Genomic DNA, 25,522 nt, shown 5'->3' on the forward strand with positions numbered 1-25,522 from the left:
TGTGCAGCAACCACCGCCTTTACTTTGGTGAACACCCGAAGGGCGCTTGTAAGGCTAAATGGGAACACAGCAAACTGAGTGCTTATGGCCCACCGAACCACAACTAACATCAAGTACGCTACTTGCTAGTACAACGCTACCTTTCAGTCATCAGGGCAGACAGAAATAGAGCTAATGTGAGCATTTGTAACTTCTTTTTTAAGGAAGAGATTGAGAAGGCGCACGCCTAGGATAGGACGAAGACCATCATACCTCTTGGGCATCATAAAGTAGCAGGAATATCAACCAAGACCTACTTATGATGCCGACACCCTCTTGATGTCTCCCTTGGACAAGAGTCAATACTTCCTGAAGAAGTAAGGAGAGATGGTCCTCCATCAGCTGGTCGTAAGCAGGTAGTTTGAGTGGAAGGGTGTCTAGAAATGGGATGGAATAGTCCCTTTGAACTATTTGTAAAACCCATCTGTTGGATGTTATTGGCTGTCAGTTGTGAAGGTGATGGCATATCTTGCCCCCCACTGGATGCCTGTGGTGGTATGAGGACAAACTGAAGGTGTTTTGAGGCTGCAGCAGCCGGGGGGGGGGGGGGGGGAGGGGGGGAGTAGTGGACTCGGCGACCGTGGACAGTTGTTCCACTTTGTTTATGGGAAATACGTCCTCTGGCACTAAAAGAATGGGAAGCCTCGAGGCCTTGGTGGTTGAAAGGGATGAAAAGTGGTTGGATACCCCTTCTGTAGCCATGAAATGGACAGAAGGCGTACTGGGATTAGCAAGGGGCTATGGATAGGGCCAAGGACCTGGTTGTAGCTCTGCTATCCTAGAAGCGATCCAACACGCCATCCGGTTTTTCAGGATTCGGGAACGCATGGTAGACATCTGCCCTTTTTGATTGGGAACGTTGGTGGCGTATCAGGGCCATTCTCATCATCCCGTGTCTGTACAGTTGGAAGTTGGGGTGTCTACCAAATTGATTACTAATATACAACTTTGTTATTTTTTTCGCTTTTGGCCACATTTGGGTCTGGAAATTTTAAAAGGATTGAAGGATTATACGATTTCAAGTTACATACTATTGTCTATTTAGAAGTGACTCCCTACCTACTTGGATCAATAAGGAATCGATACACTATGAACGGAGTCATATTTATGGCATTTGCACTGATTTAAGTTGGAATAAACCGAAAACGTCCTAACGTGGGCTAATTAGCACATAACCAGGAGCATACTCTTTTGCCCTGACGAAGTTCCTTTGACAGGAACGAAACGCGTTGGCTGTTCCATTTTATAAGAAGAAGAATAAAAAGAATATTGACAAACTTTACTTCTGGCTCTTCTCTGACTACATACCTGGTGCTGCCACTACGCTTCTTGAAGTTCTTTCTCTGAAATTCCAGTGGGACCCAATAACAGCAGGTCCCGGAGGCCTTATGCACAGGAACTGACACATATATGGGACTTTTAGGATTGAGTTGCTCAACTTGTAGTCCACTGTGAGTGCTAGAGTATTTTTTCATTATATATATATATATATATATATATATATATATATATATATATATATATATCTATATATATCAACTCTCCAAAGTGATCCTCTCGACTCAGAGCGCGCTATTGTGGGTGTTCTGCATGGGGACCGGATCCTGGCCCGAATTACAATTTTCGAACAAGGAATGCGGCACACAAAGTTCTGGGTTTTTCACAAGGGTTTATTACTCCAGCTCAGACCAACGCGTTTCAGCCTGGGAACAGGCTTTGTTCACGGTAAGTGAGCAGCTAACTATGTTTACTATTTATCCCACCTGGCTGTTAAGGTGCATTGTGGGACTAGTGGTTCAATTATAAAACAATTATTTCACATGATTCTGACATACAACGTTTTAAGCACATTAATCTCACTATTAAGTACTGTGACGGTGCTTTAGTATTAAATGTTTAACTTGTGATAATCACAATATGGGTGCATAATTCTTATCTGCTGCACATAAGCACTGATGAATTCTGTAGTGGTATAGTACCTTAATTAAACATCATTCCCGTGTGCATTTTCATACATTGGTGTAGTACCCAATTTGTAAGCAATTCAATGTATTTACATTTAACCTTAACAGTTCATATAGCAGTTCTCTGTTAATCTAAATGTACATAAAGGGGGGGGCGTGGCCAAGATGGCGGCGTGAGCAGACGTGCCTTGCCGAGCTCCCGCCGCCGGCCACTGAATTAAGCACATTTCCAGCACTTACCCGGCCGCAACTGACCCTCGATGACCACCCGACGCCAGTGAAGCGGCAGCGACGACTTTTGGGCCGGCCTGGTGTCCAGCGACAGCCTGATCCCCTTTGCGGCTGACCGCGAGAGCGACGGCGCCTGAGGCCTAGCGCGCTCCCGAGCCCTGGTCGGAGACGAGAGCGAGGCCGAGGTGGGCGGAGCCACGGTGCCGCCCGGAGTCGCCCAGGATCGGCAGTTGCAGGTCCGGCCCGCGCGGAGCTGCGCGAGGCCTCTCACAGCGGTCTGTGGGGGCTTCTGCGGACCTGCAGCACACCCGGGACAGCTGAGTGACCGTTGCCCAGATTGCCACCGGCCTCCGCCTGAAGACCCAGCAGCGGCGCCTGGCGCGCGGAGGTGAGGCCCCGGAGCAGACGCGTGTCCCCGGCTCGAGGCGGACCCGTAGCAGCGGAGCGGAGGTACCAGGGGGGGTAGGACAGTGGCAGCCGGCCCCCCCCCCCCCCCTCTCCGCGGAGCTCCCGCTTCCCGCCTGACCCGGTTGGGGTGGAGCGACCCGCACCAAGGGACCACAGGCTTGAGTGGCCTGCCCGCTGCACACTGCTGCCACTGACACCGAGCGCTACACGCCACGCCGCGGAGGCTCTGTGGGGCACCAGGAGACCGCGGAGCTTGGCCCGGAGTCGGCCCGAAGAGCCCAGGGGAGCCCAGGGGAGAAGAGTGCGGAGTGGGGGAGTGCGGAGTGGGGGAGGTCAGGCGTCCCCCCCCCCCCCCAGCGGGCCTGCCCCTGCGGGATTGCCCCCATATAGACTGCACCTACAGGCCTCGTCCCCTGGCGTGGCGCCCTGCCTGTTGTAGCGGAGTGTACCCCAGGGACACCAAAACCAGCAGCCACGCACGCCCGCAGCAGCCCCCGCGGAGGTGAAGGAGGCCTACTGGACGTGGGGAGGCCCAGCTACCTTGCTGCGCTCTTGGCCCTGGAGGAGGCAGGGCGGAACGCGGCAGACGCCATCTTGGCGGCTCCCTAGCTGGCATTTCCCGCCTCGCCGTTGGACCCGGAGTCCCTACGCCTTTCCTGCACCCCTACCGCGCCCTGCGACGCTGCGCTGCCCGCCTGGATTTTGGGGAACGCGGGGGACCCGCCTCCACAACGTTAGCCACCCGGACCCGGGTTGGCGCCCAGAGGGCCTGGGACTTGCTTCGCAGCCGACGGAGGGGCGAGCCTGAGGGCCCTGAAGCGAGATGTCCGGCGGGAGGCCCAGAAAAGACCGTTCCATCAAGGACCTCTTCACCCCCCCCCACCACGGGGAAGCGGAACGGCCCGCGGGCTCTACCCCCCGAGTGGACACAGACAAGAAGGTGGGGGCCTCATCGCCCCCCGAGGAAGCAGACCCCGAAGCTCCAGTCACGCGGTCCTTCTCGGAGTCCCTGTTCTCTAGCCTGCGTGAGGACATCCATGCCCTAAAGAAGGAACTTCAGGATGAGATCAGGGAGGTCCGCCGTGACACCGATGCCATAGGGGAGAGAGTAGCAGACCTGGAAACCAAGAGCGACACACGAGACGCCGAAATAGAGGCCCTACGACAGGAATTGGCTCGCATCCACGACCAGCAAGTGGACCTCCAGACACACGCTGAGGACTTAGAAAACCGCTCCCGGCGGCATAATATTCGGATCAGAGGAGTGAAATTGTCCCCAGACACAGAGGACCTCTTCCGGTTCACACAGGGTCTCTTCAATCACGTCTTGGGCCGTCAAGCGGATGCCCCCCTCCACCTGGACAGAGCCCACCGGACGGGCCCGCCGAGGGCCAACGCGACGAACCCGCCGGACATCCTGGTGTGCGTGCAAGACTACAAGACAAAAGAGGAAATCCTGAACAAGGCTCGCCACATGGAGAAGATCTCCTTCGGCGGGCACTCCCCGGTGCTTTACCAAGACCTGGCTGCACTCACTCTGGAGAAGAGGCGCACCTTCCGGCCGGTGACGGCGGAGCTGAGACAGCGCAACATTTCCTACAGCTGGGGGCACCCCTTCCGACTGGTGTTTCGGCTGGGCAATGTCCTACACCAACCACGCACTCTTCGAGACGCCTGCCAGGTGCTGGGACTGGATGAACCGAGAGCTGATGTCGAGTTGTCAGGGGACAGATCGTCTAATGAAGCGGGCCCAGGCCGCTGGCAGCAACAGCGGCGCAGACGCAGGCCGCGACGCCCGGCGGACACGGAGATAGAGGAGGGGCGGAGGTCGGCGGTGGAGACGGTAGCACAGGGCCTGGCGCCTGCGAACAATGGCTGACCGATGGGGGAGCAACGCACTGGTGGTGCAGGAGTTAGTCGGTCCGGGCTCCGCTAGCCCGGCGGCGGGGGCGCGGGCAACGCGCTCCTTGGCCTTCCCTACCGATGACACTGACGTTTCACCGGCATTGGTGCACTCTGAGTGAGCGGACCTGCTTGCGACGTCGCCACTGCTCCCATTCTACGAACTTACCTTACCACGGGTCCAGCGGCCATGGGGCTGGACCTGGGACAATGATAGACCATGTTTCTTTGCTTGTTGGGGAAAGGGGTTGGGGGGGTTACGGGTGGGGGGCGTTGAGCGGGGGGAGTTTGCACTACAGAGGGGGGGGGTTCAGGCGGGACGATTGCTCCGATTGGGGGTCAGGTTGAGTTGGGGGGTTCCTGGGGAGAGAGGGGGGAGGGGCGGGGGGGTTCTCCTTGTCCAGAGGCTTCGGTCGCCAAATGGTGCTCTGCCGCGATCCCTAGCGCAGTGACTTCCGCGACCCGCGGGCCCACGATCCCGGCCGCAGGGCAGGCTTGGCTTTCCTTGTACGACTCCTGTTATGCCACGACACCTCATAGTGCTTACGCTTAATGTGCGGGGACTCAACAGCCCGAATAAACGCAGGGCGATATTATCCTACCTCGAGCGCTCCAAGGCGGATATCTGCCTTCTTCAGGAAACACACCTTGTGCGCAGCGACCAGCATAGACTTAAATCCCGCGCGTTCCCATGGCAGTTCTTTTCCTCTTCCCCGAAGAAATCTGCAGGGGTGGCGATCCTAGTGGCTAAGTCCTTTGAGGGGAAAGTCCTCCAAAAAGAGGCCGAAGTTAAAGGGCGGCTCCTACTCTATAGCTTCCTAATCGCGGGCCACACCTTGTTGGTGGGTTCTGTTTATGGCCCGAACGAGGGTCAGGAAAGGTTCCTGCATACAGCTCTAGAGACCGTTACAGCCACCACACACACTCACTTGCTGCTGGGGGGGGACCTCAACATAGTCTTTCATAACACAGCGGATCGCTCGGTTCAGAGATCCGGTCAGGTAGGAGCGCTCACGGCGGCGGGTCACGCACACCTGACGGACCTGGGCCTCATCGACCTCTGGCGGCACGCACACCCCCAAACTACCGCCTACACGTACTACTCGGCGGCGCATAAGACATACGCGAGGCTGGACTGTTTTCTGGGCTCCTCGCAGCTGGCGCTACAAGTGGAGAGCGTGGAGATACTGCCAGCCTCGCTCTCGGACCACTCCCCGGTGGCAGCGACGCTTCGGGTAGGAGCAATGCCGACTCCACAACGGCACTGGAGGCTGCGGGACGGTCTCTTACACCTGCCTGACACCCAGGCCCGGCTCACGACGGCGATTAACCGTTTCCTGGAGCACAACGCCAATGATGACACTACCAAAGCGACCCAGTGGGCAGCCCTCAAAGCGGTCCTACGCGGGGAAATCATCTCCATCGCCACGGCCAACAACAAGGAGAGGGAGCTGAAACGTGCCGAGCTCTCCCAACGCGTGGCGGAATTGGAACAGATGCACCAACGCACAGGGGCAGCCAGAGCGTGGCGTCAACTATGCGCCGAGCGGAAAATGCTAGCGGCCTTGGACCAAGATGTGGCGGAATACGCCGCGATGCGCCTCAAACACGTCTACTATACCGGTGGCGACCGCTGTGGGAGACTGCTGGCGAGTAGACTTCGGGCGCAAACCCAGAGGCAACAGGTGCGCTCGCTCCGGTTGCCCAGCGGCGACCTGGTCACAGAAAACGCTGCGATTGCGACGGCTTTTGGCAATTTCTATGCGGCGCTCTACGAAGCGGATCACTTAGATCCGGACGCCGGCCTAGCCTGTGTGCGGGGTGCGGACCTCCCCGCCCTTACCCAAGCCCAGGCGGACTTTCTGGAGCGGCCCATAGGCCTAGAAGAGGTCATCTCGGCCATTGCCCGCCTCAAGGTCGGGAAATCCCCGGGACCCGACGGCTATACAGCGGCGTTTTACAAGACCTTTTGCCAGCAGCTTGCCCCCCTCTTACGCGACCTGTTCAACACGTTTGACACGCCTGGCGCCATACACCCGGACCTGCTAGAGGCGTCGATCTCTGTTATTCCCAAACCCGGTCGCGATCCGGCAGTCTGCGGCTCCTACAGACCCATATCGCTACTGAACGTAGACCTGAAGCTCTACACTGGCATACTAGCGAGCCGCATCGCCCCATATATGCAACAACTGATAGACCCCGACCAAGCGGGCTTTATCCCCCAACGGCAGACCAGCGACAACACCAAGCGGGTGCTGCACCTCATTGAGGCCGGATCGCGCACTAAACCCGGCTGCATGCTGCTCACCATTGATGCGGAGAAGGCCTTCGACAGAGTACACTGGCCATACCTCGACCAGGCCCTCCGTCACTTCGGCTTTGGAGAGAAACTCCGCCACCGCATCTTCAACTGCTACCGCCGGCCCAACGCCGCGGTACGGGTGAACGGTCACACCTCCCCGAGGTTCGACATTGGCAGGGGTACACGCCAGGGTTGCCCGCTGTCGCCGCTCCTATTCGCATTATACATGGAGCCGCTGGCCCAGAGGGTGCGGCAACATGCTCACATCTCAGGTATCAAATTCGGGGCCGACACGCATAAGATCAGCCTGTACGCCGACGACGTCCTGCTGTCCCTCACTGACCCGATGCGATCCCTGCGTGCTCTCTTCGTGGAGCTGCACACCTTCGCCCTGGCCTCGGGCTTCAAGATCAACGAAGCCAAATCTGAGGCTTTGAATGTCTCGCTGAGCCCGGACGTGGTGGCCGAGATTAAATCGGAATTCCAGATCCAATGGTCGGGCGCATCCGTCCCATACCTGGGTGTTCGCCTGGCTCCTACTGTCCGAGACACTGCGCGGGCCAATTACGAGGCCCTCACCCGCAAGCTCCGGGAGCAGCTCCGACGCTGGAAGCCACTCACGCTGTCGTGGTTAGGAAGAATTGCCGCAGTCAAAATGACACTGCTGCCGCAGATTCTGTACCTGTTCCAGACGCTCCCCCTGGACCCCCCGACGGGTTGGCTCCAACAAACGCAATCGGAACTGTCACGGTTCATCTGGAACGGCCGGCGACCCAGGTTCAAGCACACCCTCGCCACCCTACCCCCCGCGAACGGAGGGGTCGGGGTGCCAGACCTCACACTGTATTTCCAGGCGGCTCAGTTGCGCACCTTTGTGGAGTGGTTCCAGCTGGAGTCCGGTAAGCACTGGCTCTTCCTCGACCAGGCAGTGGCCGGCCGTACCCTCCAGGGCGTGCCCTTCCTCCCGCGCCGACACCGTCCTCCTAACCTGTACGCCTCTGCAATCACCAGCACAGCCCTGCGGGTGTGGGATAGAGTGGCCGTGGCCAAGGGGCTGACCACCTTCCCCTCACCCATGACTCCTATCTTTGAGAACCCCGACTTCACACCGGGCTTGGACGCCGGCACGTTCACGACGTGGCGGACGACACCCTGCCGCGCGGCAGGACACATGTTCGATCTCAAGGGCGTACTGTCGTTCCAGCAGGTCAAGGCAGATTACGGCGTGGCCGAATCAGAACGCTTGCAGTACCTGCAGGTGCGCCACTGGGTGCTCCATCCCTCGGTCCAGCCCGGAGCCCAACGACACCTCACGCCTTATGAACGATGGCTGCTGACACGCACCTCCGACAAGAAGCTGATATCGGACCTCTATCAGCAGCTGCTGCTCACGCAGGCACACACATACAATGCGGGCCAGGTCCGGTGGGAGAGGGATTTGGGGAGGCAGCTCACTAGGAAGGAATGGGAGGGGGTATACCATAGAGCCAGACACTCGGCGCACCACACTGGCCTTACCGAGACCTTGACGAAGGTAGCAACATACTGGTACCACACCCCTGAGAGACTACACCACTGGGATGCCCGAATCAGTGACAGATGCTGGAGGGGATGTGGGGAACTAGGGACACTGGAACATCTGCTTTGGAGCTGTAAGGCACTGCGCCCCTACTGGGACCCTATCCTGGATCTTATAGATGCACATCTAGACACACAACTGCCGCGCTTCCCAGCGTACATTCTGCTAGGCCTCCCAAACGCACTCATGTATCCTCTGAAATCCTGGCGCGGGCGCCTGATCGCGCTTGCGCTTGGGGCTGCAGTCCAGAACATTGTGGCGCACTGGAGGGCGACCCAGGCTCCGCAGCAACTGGGGTGGCTTCACCGTCTGTGGGCAATCCTGGGAATGGAGAAACTATCGCTGGCAGCAGCGGGGAGGGGGGCGGACTTTGCGGAGCTTTGGCGGCCATTCCTCGCCTTGCTTACTGGGGAGTTTCGGGAGGTGAGCTGTCCACGCTACCTGCGTCTGCTCCGCTTGGCGGAAACACCTCTCCCGGACCCCAAATCACATACCCGTAAGCGCACAGGCCCCACGCGCGTGGCATCCACTGACTGTTGAGGGTGGTTCACGGCCTATAGCTAGTTCCCGGAAATGGACAAGGAGAAGGGTGGGCTGGGGTGGGGTGGGGTGGGTGGCGGGGTTGTTTACAGTTCTTTGATTCTCGTTTTCTTACAATGCACTAGCACTGACCAGCTTGCACCGTTGTAGCACCTCTTAAGACGCGGCCGGCCCTTTGGGTTGTAGGCGGCTTGCTGTGTTAATAAGATGACATATCCGCTGGCCCTATGCGGGGCGTCCGCGGGGTCGCTGATCTCGGCCTCCCTAGACTGGTGGCGGCCCTTGCAGAAATCGATGAGGTGCATTTTTTGCTTATGCTCAATAAAATATTTAATACATAAATGTACATAAAGTTCTTCGTCAAAGTTCATCCCTCTGGGCATTTTAGTTTTGAGTCTGATTATAAACTTTGATTCAATCTGTCGCAGTTTGCGCTTTCTGTTGCCACCACGTTCATCCACATCAATCATATGTATGCCATAATAGGACATAGCTCTCCAGTCACTTTTTTGACAGGTTGCCATGTGTTCTGCAGTGGCGTATGACATTTCTTTTGTTTTTAACTGCTCTAATGTGCTCTAAAATACGTTTTTTCAAAGCGCAAGTTGTACTTCCTATGTATTTAGATCCACATTTACATTGTATAACGTATACTACGTGTGTAGATGAACAGTTTATTTTTTCAGAGATCGGGGTGCTTCTTCCATCAGCTTCTTCGAAGTTTGTTTTATTTTGGCCAATTTTGCATGCTTTGCAAGCGTTGCATTTTTTGAACCCATTTTTTTGGTCTGTGAGCCAATTGATTTTGATATTGATTTTTTTCTCTTTAAAGTGGCTATGCACTAGTTTGTCTTTGAGAGAAGAGGTTTTTTGTAGGTTATCGTTGGTTCAGTTCCTACTATCTTTCCGATATCAGGGTCCCCTAAGATCAAGTGCCGGTATTTTTTGATTTTACTTTTGATGATTCCGCTTTCTTTGTTATATGTCGTTACAAAGCGCGGGGATCCTTGGGAGTCATTGGATTTTAATTTAGGAATGAGTATTGTTGTTCTGTTTTGTTTAGCAGCTTTCTTTTTGCATTTTTCCAAAGTTCGTTCATTGTATCCACGTGTTTTCAGTCTTTCAACAGTTTCCTCAATTTTGATTCCTGCATCTTTTTCATCTGAGCAGTTTCTTTTCATGCGAATGAATTCGCCATATGGGATGCTTGCAAGTAGCGGTTGAGGATGAAAGCTGGTCCCATGTAGGATGCTGTTTGTGGAAGTTTTTTTCCGGAATAGAGTGGTTTGTATCCGGTCATGTTCTACATAAACTTTCAGATCCAGGAAGTCTATTTCTTTATCACTGGTGTTATATGTGAATTCTAATCCAATGTTGTTGTTACATAGTTTGGAATAGTAGAGGTCAAATTCAGTTTTTGTGCCATTCCATATTAAAAACAAATCGTCTATATACCGGACCCATAAGATCAGTTTCTCCAGGTCTGCTTGGTTTATGGGGTACCATTCTATAGTTTTTTCCCACCAACCCATGGTGGTATTAGCATAATTAGGTGAAAATGAGATTCCCATGGATGTTCCGCACTCTTGTCTGTAGAGTTGTTGGTTGAACAAGAATACATTATTCGTGAGACATAGATTGATCATGGTCATTAACATTTCTGTATGTTTGAGATTGCTGATATTCCTTTGTTTCAAAAAGTAGTGACAGGCATTTAATCCTACTTCATGTTTTATAGACGTATACAGGGAGACTGCATCAATTGTCACCATTAGATAATTTTCATTCCACAAGATATTCTCTAATATTCGCAGAAAGTCACCAGTATCTTTGATGTATGAACTTTGGCTTTTCGCAATGGGGGCTAAAAATAAGTCTACATATTGTGAAAAGTTTTCATATAGACTTGAGCACGATGAGACAATTGGTCTCCCTGGTGGATCGATCAATGTCTTATGTATTTTTGGCAAAAAGTAGATCGTTGGGATTACTGGGAATTCATTCATGAGGAACTTCCTCTCATCTTCAGTTAGTAATCGACTTTTTTGCCAGTTCTCTAGTAGTCCATTCAAGTGTAGTGTCATCTCATTCATTGGATTCTTTTTCAATTTGCTGTAGTTGGTAGGATTATTTAGTTGTCTGTTAGCCTCTATGATATAGTTTTGTGTTTCCATTAAGACTATGTTGCCGCCTTTGTCCGCTGGCTTTATTGTCAGGCAGGGGTCGTCATTTAATGTTTTTATGGCATTCCTTTCTTTGCTTGTTAAGTTTTCTCTGTTTTTCTTCCTTAGATTTGAGAGTTTATCTATCTCTTCTACCACTGCTTCAGATAACATATCTATTCTGTTACCAGGTGATAGTATCGGACAGAATTTAGATTTCTTTTTTAAGCCACTATTGATCCTCCGATCAGTTCTTATATCCAAATCTTAATGTGGTTTCCTCCTCATAAAGTAATCCAAAAATATTCTGCAGATCAGGGATCTCTTGGGTCTGCCAAATTGATTCTTCATCCGGTGTTGTTGTTGTTTCAACATTTGCAATTTGTTTTGGTCGTTCGTGTATTTTAGCTAATTTCAGTTTGCGGACATATTTATAGAAATCAATTCTCGTTTCAACAAGATTGAAGTGTTTTTCTGGACAAAAGGAGAGTCCTTTATGGCCTTGGTTCTACCGAGGCACAAGATGGCTGCCAACACTTCCTGGTTTGGAGTGTTGACAGACAGTGGCAGCCAATCAGCATGCCTTCCCGAGAAAGCAGCATGCTCATTGGCTGTCAACATTCTAACCAGGAAGTGTTGGCATCCATCTTGTGCTAGGTAGACCGAGGCACAAGAAAGCAGAAAAACAAACGTGTAGAAAAAAAGGGGGCAGGGTAGAAGCACCCTGACCCCCTAGGCCTGCTCAGGGGGTCCCACAAGGACCCCCAAGGTCAAAAAAAATTTGAAAAAAAAACCCGGTATGTTTATTTAAAAATTACCCCCCGGGGGACCAAATCGTGGGGGCATAGTGATAAAAAAGTGTGGGGAATGCCCAATCCCCCACACTGCCCCGGGGACCGCCGCCCTCCGGGGCAAAGCAAAGCTGCCCCCTGGCGCATACTGGAGGCTCCTGGTGGGCTAGTTGCCCCCCAGTGTGCAAGGGGAATTAGTTCCCCCTCTGCAAACACGCCCGGGGCTGAGTTGCAGAGAGGTGTAAAAAAGGGTGTGGCCTCATTACACCTCTCTGCAACGAAGCCCCCTGGCGCATACTGGAGGTACCAGGTGGGCTAGTTGGCCCACAGGGACCCCCATTATGCAAGGGGAATTAGTTCCCCCTCTGCAAACACGCCCGGGGGCTGCGTTGCAGAGAGGTGTAAAAAGGGGCATGGCTTCATGACACTTCCCTGTGGCATGTTTTAAGTTGGGGACTTAATTCTTATTCAATCCAGAGGTCCCCTAGAAGGCAACTAGTCCAACAGGTATCTCCAGTAAGCGCCATGGAGCTGCGCTGCAGATTGTTACAAAAAAGGGGGCGTGCCCTCTGAACACCTGCTGCAAAAATGTAAATCAGTATAAAAAAAAATAACAATTAATACATTTAAAAATTGTCATTTAAAAAACCATAGGTTTCAGGCCTGATATAGTTAGGAATTAGCATTTAAAAAACCATTGAAATTCACTAAAAAAACATAGGTTTCAGGCCTTATATAGTTAGGAATTAGCATTTAAAAAACCTTGCAAATTCACTGAAAAAAAAATAGGTTTAAGGCCTTATATAGTTAGGAATTAGCATTTAAAAAACCTTTGAAATTCACTCAAAAAAACTATAAGTTTTAGGGGTGTTATAGTTAGCTGGACATTTCACCGATACCAAACCATTGAAATTGCTCCTATATAGTTAGTTGTACTAACTATATTTCGCGCACCCGCAATCCACTGCTGATGATGTCACATATTAGATCATTCATGACATGGTCAGTGACATCACTGATGACATCATCCAGTGAATGTGGTTTGCTTCGTTATTTAAATATGCATTATATATATATAGCAATTTGCATTGAAGAATGAGTGGATATATACGTGAGCAAGCCGTAATGGCGAAACGCGTCGTTTTTTTACCTGCTGAATAAATTTTCACTCGCAAGGCAATCCGGGTGTCCGAGTACTATCCTTACTTGGTGGTGTTGTGGAAAGAATTTACTGGGGTACCGGCTACTCAACTCGGACCGCCCTGCGACAGCGATCGATCTTTATGCCGGTAATGGTGGAGAAATAAATATATATATATATATATATATTTATCACATGCAAATACCTTGGAGATCTAGTCCTAGTACAATTTTATAGTTCCTTTGCTCAGAGCAAATGATTTTTCCAATACATATACTAACATACGAAAGAGAATACTATTTCATGAATAAAAGGAGTCAGATGTTCAGTGGACAGTTGCTCTTTTGTTACAAAAACGGAAGACATATAGAGGCAACCTTTGGAACTGTTACTTTGTAAAACAAATGGATTTATCTATTGATGTGGAGCATGTCATTAATAACTAATTGCAATACTGACAAAATATTTGCAGTAAAATGCAGGGTGGCAAACTTGCTGGACAAAATCTTATAGCTCCGAAAAACAATGACACAATCAATTGGGGCAACCCACCACTGCTGAACAAGAACAGATTAGTGAAAAATACGAATTTCTCTCCGCAAGGTCTGTCACAGCAACATTTCGTTAAAGATATTGCATTCTCTCCAAATGTATTTCCTCCACTCCTCCTAGAGTAGCTGTATAGCTGTAAAGGATTTTTCTTTAAAGACTATAATAAAAAGATAGATCAACTTAGGCATCCAGCCTTAAAATCCCCAGCCCACACACAGTCCCTTTGCATCAACTGCAGGTTTGTTTCTACAATGGGTGAGGGGGCAGCGTTTAAATCACATAGCGATGCGGGCAGCATTTAAATCATATAGCGATATTCACATTGGGTCAGACGGTAATGATGACAAAATACTTGGAAGTCTATTGCACACTGCTCTTTAAAACCGATTAAGGAAGTTAAGGTATTTCGAACTTCTCTGTGAACTAGCAAGTCATCAGATCTCATCCATCCCCACTACCAGAAGGTGCTTCCCAAAACTCTGTCCTGGAGCCCATCCTACACCACCTCACTGATGGTATAATTTCCTCATTTGAGTTTCCAACCAATGGAGTATGTCCAACATTTCTTTGTACTTCATATCTCATTTGCAATCTCGATTATCTGATTATCGTTGGTCTTTGGACGGCTTTATGCTCCCTCATGCTGAACTCCTCTGGTAAAATAGAGGTGCTATAATTTCCCTTCTTCTATAGAAGTCTCCTAACTCCTAGTTTCATCTACTGTGCACTAGAGAGGTTAACTATTGCCACAAAAAACCAAATTTAAGTCGTACTCTTCAACAACTCCATATGGATGTACTATTTCATTATGATCAAAGCCACTACAACAAGGTATTAAATCTTAATTATACAGAAAATCCTTCCACATATCTTCTTTATGTACTGCCAACACACTAAGTAACTGCTTGTGAACTAGACCACTGCAACAGTATATTTGTGGGCTTTCTTCATTATACATCCTTTGACAAAGCATTAAACGTTCCCGATAAAGTATTTTTCACTCTTTCCAAAAACAATCCTACATACTATTTCTATCAACATCAAGCTGGCACGCTTCCTGCAAAAAACAAATAACCATCTATAAACTCCTAACATTGCTGTTCAAAACCTTAAAAGGGTCCAAAGTACTTCCCAAAGCATTCTCTCAGGCAACTCAAGAGCTCCCAACCTACACAACCTGACAGTACCAAAGCGATTTTGGTCCTACCTTCTTGAACCCACTCACTGAACATCAGATCAATCCAAATTTACATGATTTTAAAAACAAAACTAAACTCTTCTCTTGAAATCGGAAGGCCACATAGTAAATGCTTACTGTGGAAGGGCCCCACAATGTAAGTATGCTGATCTTTGTTTTCTATTTATATATATTCTACAGTGTTTCTGATGCACGTTTCTCCATTCTGTTCTTACACGCCAAACAGTTTTATGCCTTCTAGTTATATCTGCCTCATTTCCTATATCTGCACACAAATTACCTATTGTTCTATGTAGCAGAAGGTACACTTTTGCACATTTCAGTTCAAAATGCTATCTGTTAAAAATAAATAAATACATTTATCATAGTTTATTTCATACCTTTTCCTTGTCACTGGCTTCTCTTGAAACCGTTGAGCCCTAAGGAGAGTAATGAAAATAAATGATTTAAAAGCAGTAAACAGAACTTGCAGCACGAGCAGAAAGTAGTTAATCTATAGCATCACTTTGAATTTTTTTGCCAGGGCCCACTTAAGAGTTTAGGCCGCGTTTACAACTTAATCCAACAAAGGCATACTTGTCCTCTTCAGAGGGCTCATTGCAGTTGCCATAAGACTACAAGACTATCATTGCTGCACATCGGCAACTACAACTTGGCCTATGGGAATTGGGCACTATATAATATAGCAAATGTGATACTGTTTACAGTGGAACTTATAATAAAATTTCAAGGGGACGTTAGGTTACAAAAATGTAGTAGTCAGCTCACTCTTGCAGTACATGTACTCCTCAGGTCTCTTCACACTTATCTAAGAAATACATTACTTACCTGTAACTGCAGTTCTACATTGTTGGCATCTTACATGGATTAATAACGCTTGAATCACTCCCAGTCATGATGTTCGGAGTCCTCTGCTAACATTACAACAATATAAGTGAGGTCAAACGTCTTTAAAAATGAATTGAAAACATTTCATTTAGTAGCCACTTTACAGCATTATAAATGATCCAAAAGATCAACCAAACAGGTGAAGGCACAGCAATTTCTACTCTCCCAGAGGCCAACCAATAGATTTTCAAAGCATAAATGTGAAACAATAAACTTAACAGTCTACGACTTGTGAAAAGGAATGGTTAAACATGAATCTGAGAGATACCAATGCTGGAGAGGTTTGTGTTCTGGTACTTTGTGGGTTTCGATGGGGGAGAATCATCTCATACAGGAACATATACTTTGAGAGGCTGTAAGGTAAGCAGCAAATGCAGAACTTCTTTGGCTTGTTAGGTTCTTACAGGTTATGGCGCTCTGGCTAGGTAAAGTATATGCCAACTGTCTGAAGGGAGAGTAAAATTAGAGAATACCATGCATTCAGGGCTCAATCTGTCAATAGCTCCCGCACTGTGATAAAAAAATCTAGCTTTCCTCTCTGGAGAGAAGTGCCAGAAGGCGATTCTGGCACTAGAGGAATCAGTCTGCACAATTTCCACTAGATTTTCCTGATGACCATGACATTGCAAGTACCTTTTCTTGTGCCAGGGTACCACCAACTGCTTGCAAACAACTGGCATTTCTTGTTCTGAACTGTTGCAAACAAATCAAACACTGGTGCTTGCCACTGATGATGGATTTTACTAGATCTTGGTTCAACGCCCATTCACGATATACATGCACCGCCCTGCTGAGAACATCCATCCATGCTCAATCATGATAAATGCTCCGCTGTTAAGAGAAATGACGTGACTGAAGCCCCCATTCATTAGATGCTTAAAATCATATGGCCAAGCTAGGGACTTGATACCACACTGTTTAATTGTACAGAATATAGTTGCTGAATAGTCTGTTCAGCACTTTTGAAGAGTTGCTTAACCTTGGCTTGGAAGAAAAGTTTGAAGGCCTAATCTATCAACCTTGAGCTCCAGGACGTTTATGTTAAGCTGATCTCCTTCTGCAAGCCAGGATCTTTGACTTATAGATCTTGTAGATGAACTCACCAAACATCTAATGATGTATCGGCTGGCATCACAAAATGAAATGGCTGGGACTGAAATGGCAAGCCCTTTAACATGTTGTAAGGCACTAGCCACAATTCCAGCGTCGCCTTGGCCGTGATAAATATCTTCTGGGCAGCTGAAGCAACAGACCTCTAGTTCTGCTCTTAGGAACTGAATGTACCTTGTATGCCTCAAATGATATTTGGTAATGTTGGGCGTGAGGCCCAGATCTGAAGCAGTTTAAGACGTGCGTCTGTGGCTGGCTTTATTAGCTGCGGTGATTTACCCTTCATTAGTCAGCCCTCTAAAAGAAACATTGATATCCCGTTTCTGAGAAATGCTACTACAGGGGCAAAATACTTGGTAAAATGCTTTGCCGCTGATTTGAGGAAGAGTGTCAGTACTTAAAATAGATAGGGGCATTCAGCTACTTTGAAGTGCAGGTGCTTGTAATGCCTGGTGTTGGAGCAGTTGGACCCCCACAGAGTGACCATTCTGAAGGATTGCTACTACATGTATTTTTTCACTTGTGTGCGATCCAGAATGGATCTCGATTCTCCTGCCATTTTCCAGAGAAGAATAAAAGCCTGTATTTAGCTGTTGTTTTGGAGACCTGCTACAGCTTACCGTTTGACATCATGGAAAGAATCCGCTCTTGAAATAACTGCAGATGTTGATGGGAAGTCTACCTGTGAGTGGTATATGAGGTTTTTGTTTGAATTCAAGTGCACGTCTAACAGGCTACACACAAAAATCTACTTATAAGTGATGACTTTTGCCCACTTAAGAAAGAAAGTGGTGCTTCGTCTAGCCCCGGACCTAGCTGGTAGTGGTAAAACATCAAAAATAGCTGGGACGTGCAGCTTGTGTGATGGGGTTTGCCTAGGCTGACTTCCTCCTTTGTTCTGGGACTGCTTTCTCATAGGTAGCGCAGAGGCTGTATTGTGGCATGGTGTAGTATGATTGTCTAAAGTAACTGATGGAAATGCTTGAGGTTGGAAGCATCCTTACTAATGGTAAATCCATTCATTTGCACCCTTAAAGTGTATTTCCCTTGTGTTTTGAGTGATCCCAAGGGCTCTGACAGGGACATAGTTTGTTTTAATGGCTTGTAACCCTTCATCAGCATAGTGTTCGAATAGATGTTCCCTATTTAATGGCATATCTAGTATGCAGTGGCATAATTCGGTGTGGAATGATGTTGAACGTGCCCATGTTGTGGGTGTTCTTGTATGGAGACCACCCCTGTACTACTTGCTGTAAGAAGCTTCACTTTACACCAAGCTGTTTTTGGAGAGCAGCATGAAAAGGATACTTGAAAGAGAATTGGCCTGTAGGAAAAGTGGTTATTTTTTGAGTGGCGTAAGTACCCAGCTAAAACAATCAGAATCTTTTTCGGGGTAAATCGGCTACTGTAACTAAAACCTGAGCTCACCCCCCTGTAGCTATAGCACAGAGAGATAGGCTGAATTTAGAGGTAATGTGTAAAGTATTGATGGAGTACTAAAACAGCAATGAAATCAAAATGCAAAATAATACAATTCCCAAAATGGATTAGAAAAATAGAGTAAAATTGAATAAAGAACATGATGTCAAAAGGACAAAAATCCAATAAGGCAAATGATGGATTTGAATTTTTGAAATTTTAAGAATGAATAGTGCCAAGAAGCACAAAGCGCTACAGATAGTCAACGATCACGGTAGACCGGGACCTAGGGGCAATTTGATGTGGACCTCAATGGAGCACAGATTGGATATACTAACCAGGTTTGCCTTGGTCAAAGATTTTACCTACTGACGTCAGTCCATTAAGATCCCATCGACCAAATGACTACACTTCTAAATCCCCCCAGGATCTCAGGGAAGGCACTTAGAAACTCAAAGGATGTTCAGGCTCAGTTGGCACGGATTATATGAGCAGTAGAAGGTAAGGCCACTTGTAACAATCCTGTAGCTTGACCAGGAAATCAGCCTTATGACCCTTGGAGCGTACTTCTTTGTCCTCGGTGATACAGGGAGAACAGGTCCAGTCTTCCAAGCTCTTGTCAGATCTCAGACAACACGTTCACTCCTATTCTGATCTTCCACAGATTCAGGAGTCTTATGAAGTGCATGCCTGAAGATGCCACATTTATGCCTGACAGAGGATAGTAAGCGGGAATAAGCACTGGGGATGCCTCAACCAATGGACTAAAGTTTCGCGTGGGCTAACCCTACCCCCTTTTGGCGTTTTCAAGATGGTCAAAGGCATCTGCCACACTAGTGAAGGAGGGAGTGTACAATGGTAATCCTCATGTACTCCAACATCCAACACCAAAAATTCAGTTTGAGACAGTCCTTGTACCCAACAACATCAGAGAAAAGTCAGGTAGAACAACGCTGAGTTTTCAGCAACCAGACAGGAGATACCCAAGCACGGTTTTGGCTTCCTGTCTTTCTCCTTTGACGTGTGCCCCAAATGTTATATGTAAATCCAACAGACACTGTAATAATCAAAAAGAGGTCCACTGTAACCGAGGCTGGTCTCTCTCTGGGGAGAAAAGAAGGGCCTTGGCCAAGTGTTCGCTAACAACTCTCAACCACCTTGAGATGCACCACCGGCTACACTACATCCTATCTGGATTCAGAAAGAACCACTCTACCGAAACTACACCCATCGTGGCCACCAGCAACATCTAGACCATCCTGGTCTGAAGAAAACTCCTGGCCCTCATCCTGCTCGCCCTGTCTGCAGCATTCAATACGGTCTCTCACAACACTCTTTTCAGAAGAATCCACTACATTCGCATCCAATGATGCAGCACACTCAAATAGATCTACTTCTTCCTCACTGGATGAACCCAAAGGGCCCTCTTGATGTCAGAGACCAAGAACTTGATCTGCGGAGTCCCCTGTGGATCATCCTTCAGCTCTACCCTCTTAAATGTCTACAACACACCGCTAGCCAACATCATCAGACACCAAGACATCACCATAATCTCAAATACCGACGACACCCAACTCGCCCTCTCCCTGATGAACAAATAACCAAAACCAGAACTAACTGCTTGACCATGGTAGCATAATGCACGTGAACCAACTCCCTAAATCTCAATTCTGACAATATGGAAGTACTGGTCTTCGGAAATAAGACTTCCCCCATGGAATTCAACCTGGTGGCCATCAGAGCTAGGATCAACACTCACACCCATCGACCACACAAGAAATCTGTAGATCATTCCAGACAACAAATTCAACATAATGGTACTAGTCAGCTAAGTGAGCACCTCCTGCTTACACAGCTTGCGCATGCTACAAAAGATCTTCAAGTAGCTCATATAGAACACCAGACAAACCGTCATACAAGCACTCATAAGCAGGCTTAGCTATGGCAATGCACTCTACACCGGAATCTCCAGACAACTCCAACAGATTGGAGACCATACAGACTCATACTTGACCTCCCACAGTACAACCACATTGCACAGCCCCTGAGGAAGCTGCATTGGCTCTCCATCCGCAAGCTCAGCCAATTCAAACTCCACACACGCACACACATACATGCCATAAACAAAGCTATACTAGTATATCAGAACAGCTGCTTACACTTTCACCAGCCTGCCTGATATCTACGCTATGCCTCACATGCACTTGCACACACACCCTGCATTCACAAAAGCAGAAAAGGAGGCCCCTTATTGTCCTACATCGCACCCAAAACATGAAATGACCTCCCTCAACACATCAGTGCCTCCTCCTCACTTCTTGAGTTCTGCATGATACTGAAGGCCGGGCACTTAAAAGAGCCCTGCAGGGACCACATGTCTACACACCTGCTCAAGTGCCTGGACACCTTCACGGGTAATTAGTGTGCTATACAAATTTTCATAACATTTGCCTGTGACATGCAAGGCCTCTTTGAGGTAAGTCTCAAGTGTCATATAAAAACACCCAGAAGGCCTGTCAGGCAAGATATGACATTCAAGCAGGATTTGAATGAGTCAAAAAGCATCCTCATAGCCCCACCTTGCCTACTTTGTCAGGTTCAGATGGGTCATCCCTGTCCATTCAGCTTATTGCTTTCTCCTGGGAGCAAGTTCACAGCTCATTCAGAGTTCTTGAAGCGCTAATTACTGGCTGGCAGAAGTGTAAGAACGAAATTCAGAATTAGCTCCCAGGGATTTCAAGCAGTCCAAAGAGAACTTTCTAAAAGCCCTATTCCAAAATATTTATTACAAGTCCGACTTAATCAGTGAATTGAGCTTGTAATAAATACTTTTTAAAGTCCCAATGCATTAACTTAATATAGTATCCCAAGGTTTTCCTATAGAACAGCCAACCCTGCTAAAGTCAAAATAGATTTTAAGGCTTTTTTTCACTGTAAGGACATATCATTAAAAAATAACATGCCCTGCTTTTAAATACCATACACCCTGCTTATAGGCAATAAAGCTTACTTAATGGTTCACTTTTTAATATTTAAAAGGTCGGTTTAGACCTATCAAAAGGGTTATTTTGATAGGTCTAATTTAGAGTTTAAACTTGCATAGATGTGTTGCACAAGACAGGCCTGTAGTTATGTTTGCCTTGTGGCTGCCCTGGATGGTACAATGGTTGATGTGGCCCACTGGTGACATTTAACTTATAGGCCCTCCCTATGTGTCTCTCGGCCCTCTGAATACTCTGTACCATATGCTATAGGTAATTTAAATATGCTAATTAGGGTTACGCCACGTTCGTTATATTGAAAGGAGGGCTGGTTAGCAGAGGTACAGTGCACAGATTTCCATAGCCAGCAAAAATAGGTTCAACAAAACAATCCAGGGTGTCCTTGCAGAGGGCAGAGTTATACGAGGCCCCAAACCTGCCTTGAAGTGTATCTACATCCCCTGGTCGGAAAATGTGTGTAGAAGGGAGATCTGAACCACACCACTTGGTTCCAGTCCAAGATCTTCCCTACCAAGGAAGTGAGTACTATGCTTCTTTTCCGAATAGCTGAAATGTATACAGGTCTGGTATCTGCCAAGCAGCCCGTCTCCCAGAGGTGAGAGGACATCACCTAAATGCAACAATTTCTGCTGGTGGAGAAGAGGGTCTGTTTGAAGTGATTAAAGGAGTCTGGCTGCCTGGAAAGGAAGGAGTGTGTCTGGCCCTGCAGGAGGAGTTTGTGTTCCCTGTGAAGAGTGCACCAAGAAATACCTGTAGAAAGTCCCTCCCAGCTCTCTAAACAGTTGTACCAAATGTGTCTGAAGCTTGTCACACCCGATAGCCATCTGTGGTTGAACTCCATCATCACGGAGCAGAGAGCATGATTGGCCCAAGGACTGAAAATGCCTGTAATAATCACAGTGAAAAGCTTCAGCCGGAGACCACAAATAAAACTTGACTGAGCACTGCAACGTAAACTTCTGGAGAAACCGATGCCATGCCTAGTAGCAAGAAGTTAGAGCTGTGAGGGAGAAGGGTGTGTCCACATCCACAGAGGACTACCAAAACCGATGTGCAGGTACACCAACAGCCTTTGCCTACTCCTAAGGCCAAGAGACACAATTGCATACTGGTCTGCAGCATCAATTGAATTAAGTCTAAGCAGCAAACTAAGATTAAGGAACAATAAATTACTGAATTGGGCTGCATATTAAAAACAGGGCAAACGTTTGAGAAGACTGTACATGTGCCTAATACCATTGACCAGTGGGGAAGGTACTAGTGGAAAGTTTAACCATAGTGTGGAAAGAGTGTTAACCACTAAATAAATGTTTCTGTACCTTTTTTCATTCAGATAAGCACCGAATTGAACATTACCTGAGAAGCATGCAACTGCTATCCTGTCAGGAACCCCCCCCCCCCCCGCCATACCTGGAACCGTGGCTGGAGGAGGAAAACACCGAACGACGTCCGTGGCAGCCGCCTTCCGAGCCTGCAAACTACGCGCGGCGCAGGCATGAGGTCTCAGCCATGCCACAGGGACTACGATGCCCAGCGACGCATGCGCCGGTCGAGCGCGGCATAAATGGCGCCCGCCAGTTAGCAGCAGCGTCGGATATTGCCAGTCGCAAGCTGCTGTAGCTTCCTCGGGAGAAACGCAAGGACAGCGTTTGTCTCCCTTTTGTTTCCACTTGATCTCCTGATCCTTAAGGAACGTTTCACTGTCAGCGGAGCGGAGGTCGACGTACAGCTTCGTTTCTGCGTCAGAACTTGTCAGCCCCCCCCATGGAATTATCAGGAACCATAGGCTGGGGCCTTGGGAAGCCCTCCTAAGCTAACTAGACCCTGAGAAGTGCAAAAGGGTTCTAAGCGGTGACTCAACCGCTGGTGTTGTAACCCCCACAGAAAAGACCCCATTACCATGCCGCAGCAAGCGGAACTCGAGTGGCATTTTCGGCCGCTACTTTGCACGTGTCCTCTGTTGGTGAGCTACCAGGACAGGGGCTCTTGCGGAGGACAGTTGGTCCCTACTGTTCGCTCGCATTGTCGGCCGAGAGGGGTTCCGCCTGGAGTTGCTGAACGGCGAAGGGTATTGTTGACTTTTACTTTATTGTTCATTTTCCTGGATGTATAAACCCTACTTTAATACCGAATTAAAACCCCTCACAGTACTTTATCACGTTGTTGTTTGGGCATTGTATGGGTTGTTTGTTTGCTGAGCCTGGGACAAAGTTCAGGTCCTGGCCTCTGTTCCACTCTCACAGGAACTCCGCAACCAGGCAGTGGTTGGTACACTACGCACATTCCTCAGTGGCTGTTCTCGCTGGCGTCAGGTTGACCCAGAGGACCAAGAGGTTCACATATCCCTTGCTACAAACAGTCAAGTGTGGAAACGGTGGTACTTGGCCCAGTTTGTAGGATGGACCTCAGGTCACCTGTGGCAAATGAGCACAACTATCACAGTTGGAAATGTAGCCCTGTGGCCCCCTGAACAAAGTCTGACATCCATTGTTGCTCATTACAACTGTCATCATTAGAGTATCTTCAAGACTGCTGTTCATGTAGCTTCTCATCATATTTGCCACCCTATATGGAGTTGAGTAGGGTTATTAGGTGCTTCAAAACAACCCTCATCAAGGGACTCCCCTTTTGTGTAAAAAAACTTCTTGCCAGCACAAGGGGAGATCGTGCTCAAGGGTTTAGAGGTTTTAATGGTGAAGATGATGGTTTCAGGGTTGGTCTGGTGCAGTAATTAGATGGTGTCGTCGGTGAGGCTGTTGTCAATGTGTTCAAGTGTTTCAATGACAGTGGAGTCATCCTCAATGGGGTAGCAACTCTGGTTGTTGACAGAGGTACCTTCAGAAGTAGAGCATCGAGGAATAGAGGTGTAGATGGTGTTGACATGGTGATGGTTCTCAAGTTGGCCAGGCAATGATAAGTTGAGTCATTGATGGTGTGTCAGCAAACAAGATATTCTGCTGTAAGTTTGATAAGTTCCTGGAACACTTTTCTTTGCAACAGACACCTCAAAACCCCTTTGCGGGGGTGCCTGACTGTTAGTCAGACTTTGTGGAGATGGTGTTAACTTTTAAGATCTTGCCCTATCAATCTTCTCTCTCTACTAGTGCTGCTTGAGGGGTTTCTTTATTTGAAGGAAGCCTCCTCACCCGATATAGCAACCTCCAAAGCCATTGGGCCAAAATAACAATGGAACTTTTTAATAGAGAAATAACAACAAGGTTTGCAATCTACCTTTGGTCTGGAGTATTGGCTACATAAAATAGATTAGATGCATATTTTATGAAGTTTCTGCTTGCAACAGGGTAAAAAGAGTACTTACTTTGATGCTGCCATCCTGATATGAATATATTAAAACAATATGTAAATTATCATCTAAGAGTGTCCATAAGACAAAATGTTCTTAGTTGGAAAACATGTATCAAAAATCCATTCTGCCTTCCCTAAATAATGAATTTTAGGTGCCCGCTATTTAAGGAAGCAAAATTATATGTAAGAAAATATTGATTACCTAATACAGATTCCTACAGAGTCTCAATCGCAATTGGGTAATCACTATTAGGTAATACTACTCCACTCATAATCGGTGTAAATGATTTTGCATACCTAATTTGTGATTACCCAATTAGTAATTGCAAATTAGGTAATGCAAAACAAACAGGGCCTGGGAGCCTTAGCCCCACCTCCCCCTTAAAGCACCCTTTACTCTAGGGGCATGTGCGCGAGACATGACACTTTAAAAAATGCTTTTTTGTGCATTTAAAAAAATTGCACATGGTTACCATTGACTTGGATTCAATGGTAATAGCATTTCCTAAATGCACATTTTGCATTTTAGAAAACGCTTGGTACATGTGATTAGAGAATCGCAAATTGTGATTCTCTATTTACCAGAAATGTACAGCCAAAGCTTTTCATACAACTTGAAAAGCTATTTTGCATTCACAAATGGTCAAATTTAGCGATTCACACGGTTTGCGAATGCAAAATAGGTTGACATATGTGACCATATGTTCCTGCACTAAGCTCCTTAAAGGGACCCCCTTCAGTCCATTTCCAGTGATGTGAAGAGGCTACTAAATCACGTTTTCAATGTAGTTCAAACAAATTTGACCATACTGCTGTTATATTACAGTGGGACTCTCAGTTTAACAGGAAATTATTCAAGCAGGTGAATCAATGAAAGACGAATGCTGCAGAATTTTATATTATATTTACAGAAGGCTTACATCTAAGAGCAGGACTAAGAATAATTAAACAAGCAACATTGGCCGTAGGGAAAATAAATTTAAAAAAG

General features: G+C 47.8%; 1 protein-coding gene across 1 annotated transcript in view; it reads right to left on the reverse strand.

The window, feature by feature from the left end:
* PIP4K2B (phosphatidylinositol-5-phosphate 4-kinase type 2 beta) overlaps positions 1-25,522 on the reverse strand; it is a 645,829-nt gene that overhangs the window by 123,969 nt on the left and 496,338 nt on the right. Inside the window, exon 6 of the mRNA XM_086924326.1 lies at positions 15,190-15,228. Coding sequence (XP_086780452.1) covers positions 15,190-15,228 — 39 coding nt within the window. The remainder of the gene's footprint in view (positions 1-15,189; positions 15,229-25,522) is intronic.

The sequence above is a fragment of the Lissotriton vulgaris genome, chromosome 5, assembly GCF_964263255.1.
Source record: "Lissotriton vulgaris chromosome 5, aLisVul1.2, whole genome shotgun sequence".
NCBI lineage: Eukaryota > Metazoa > Chordata > Amphibia > Caudata > Salamandridae > Lissotriton > Lissotriton vulgaris.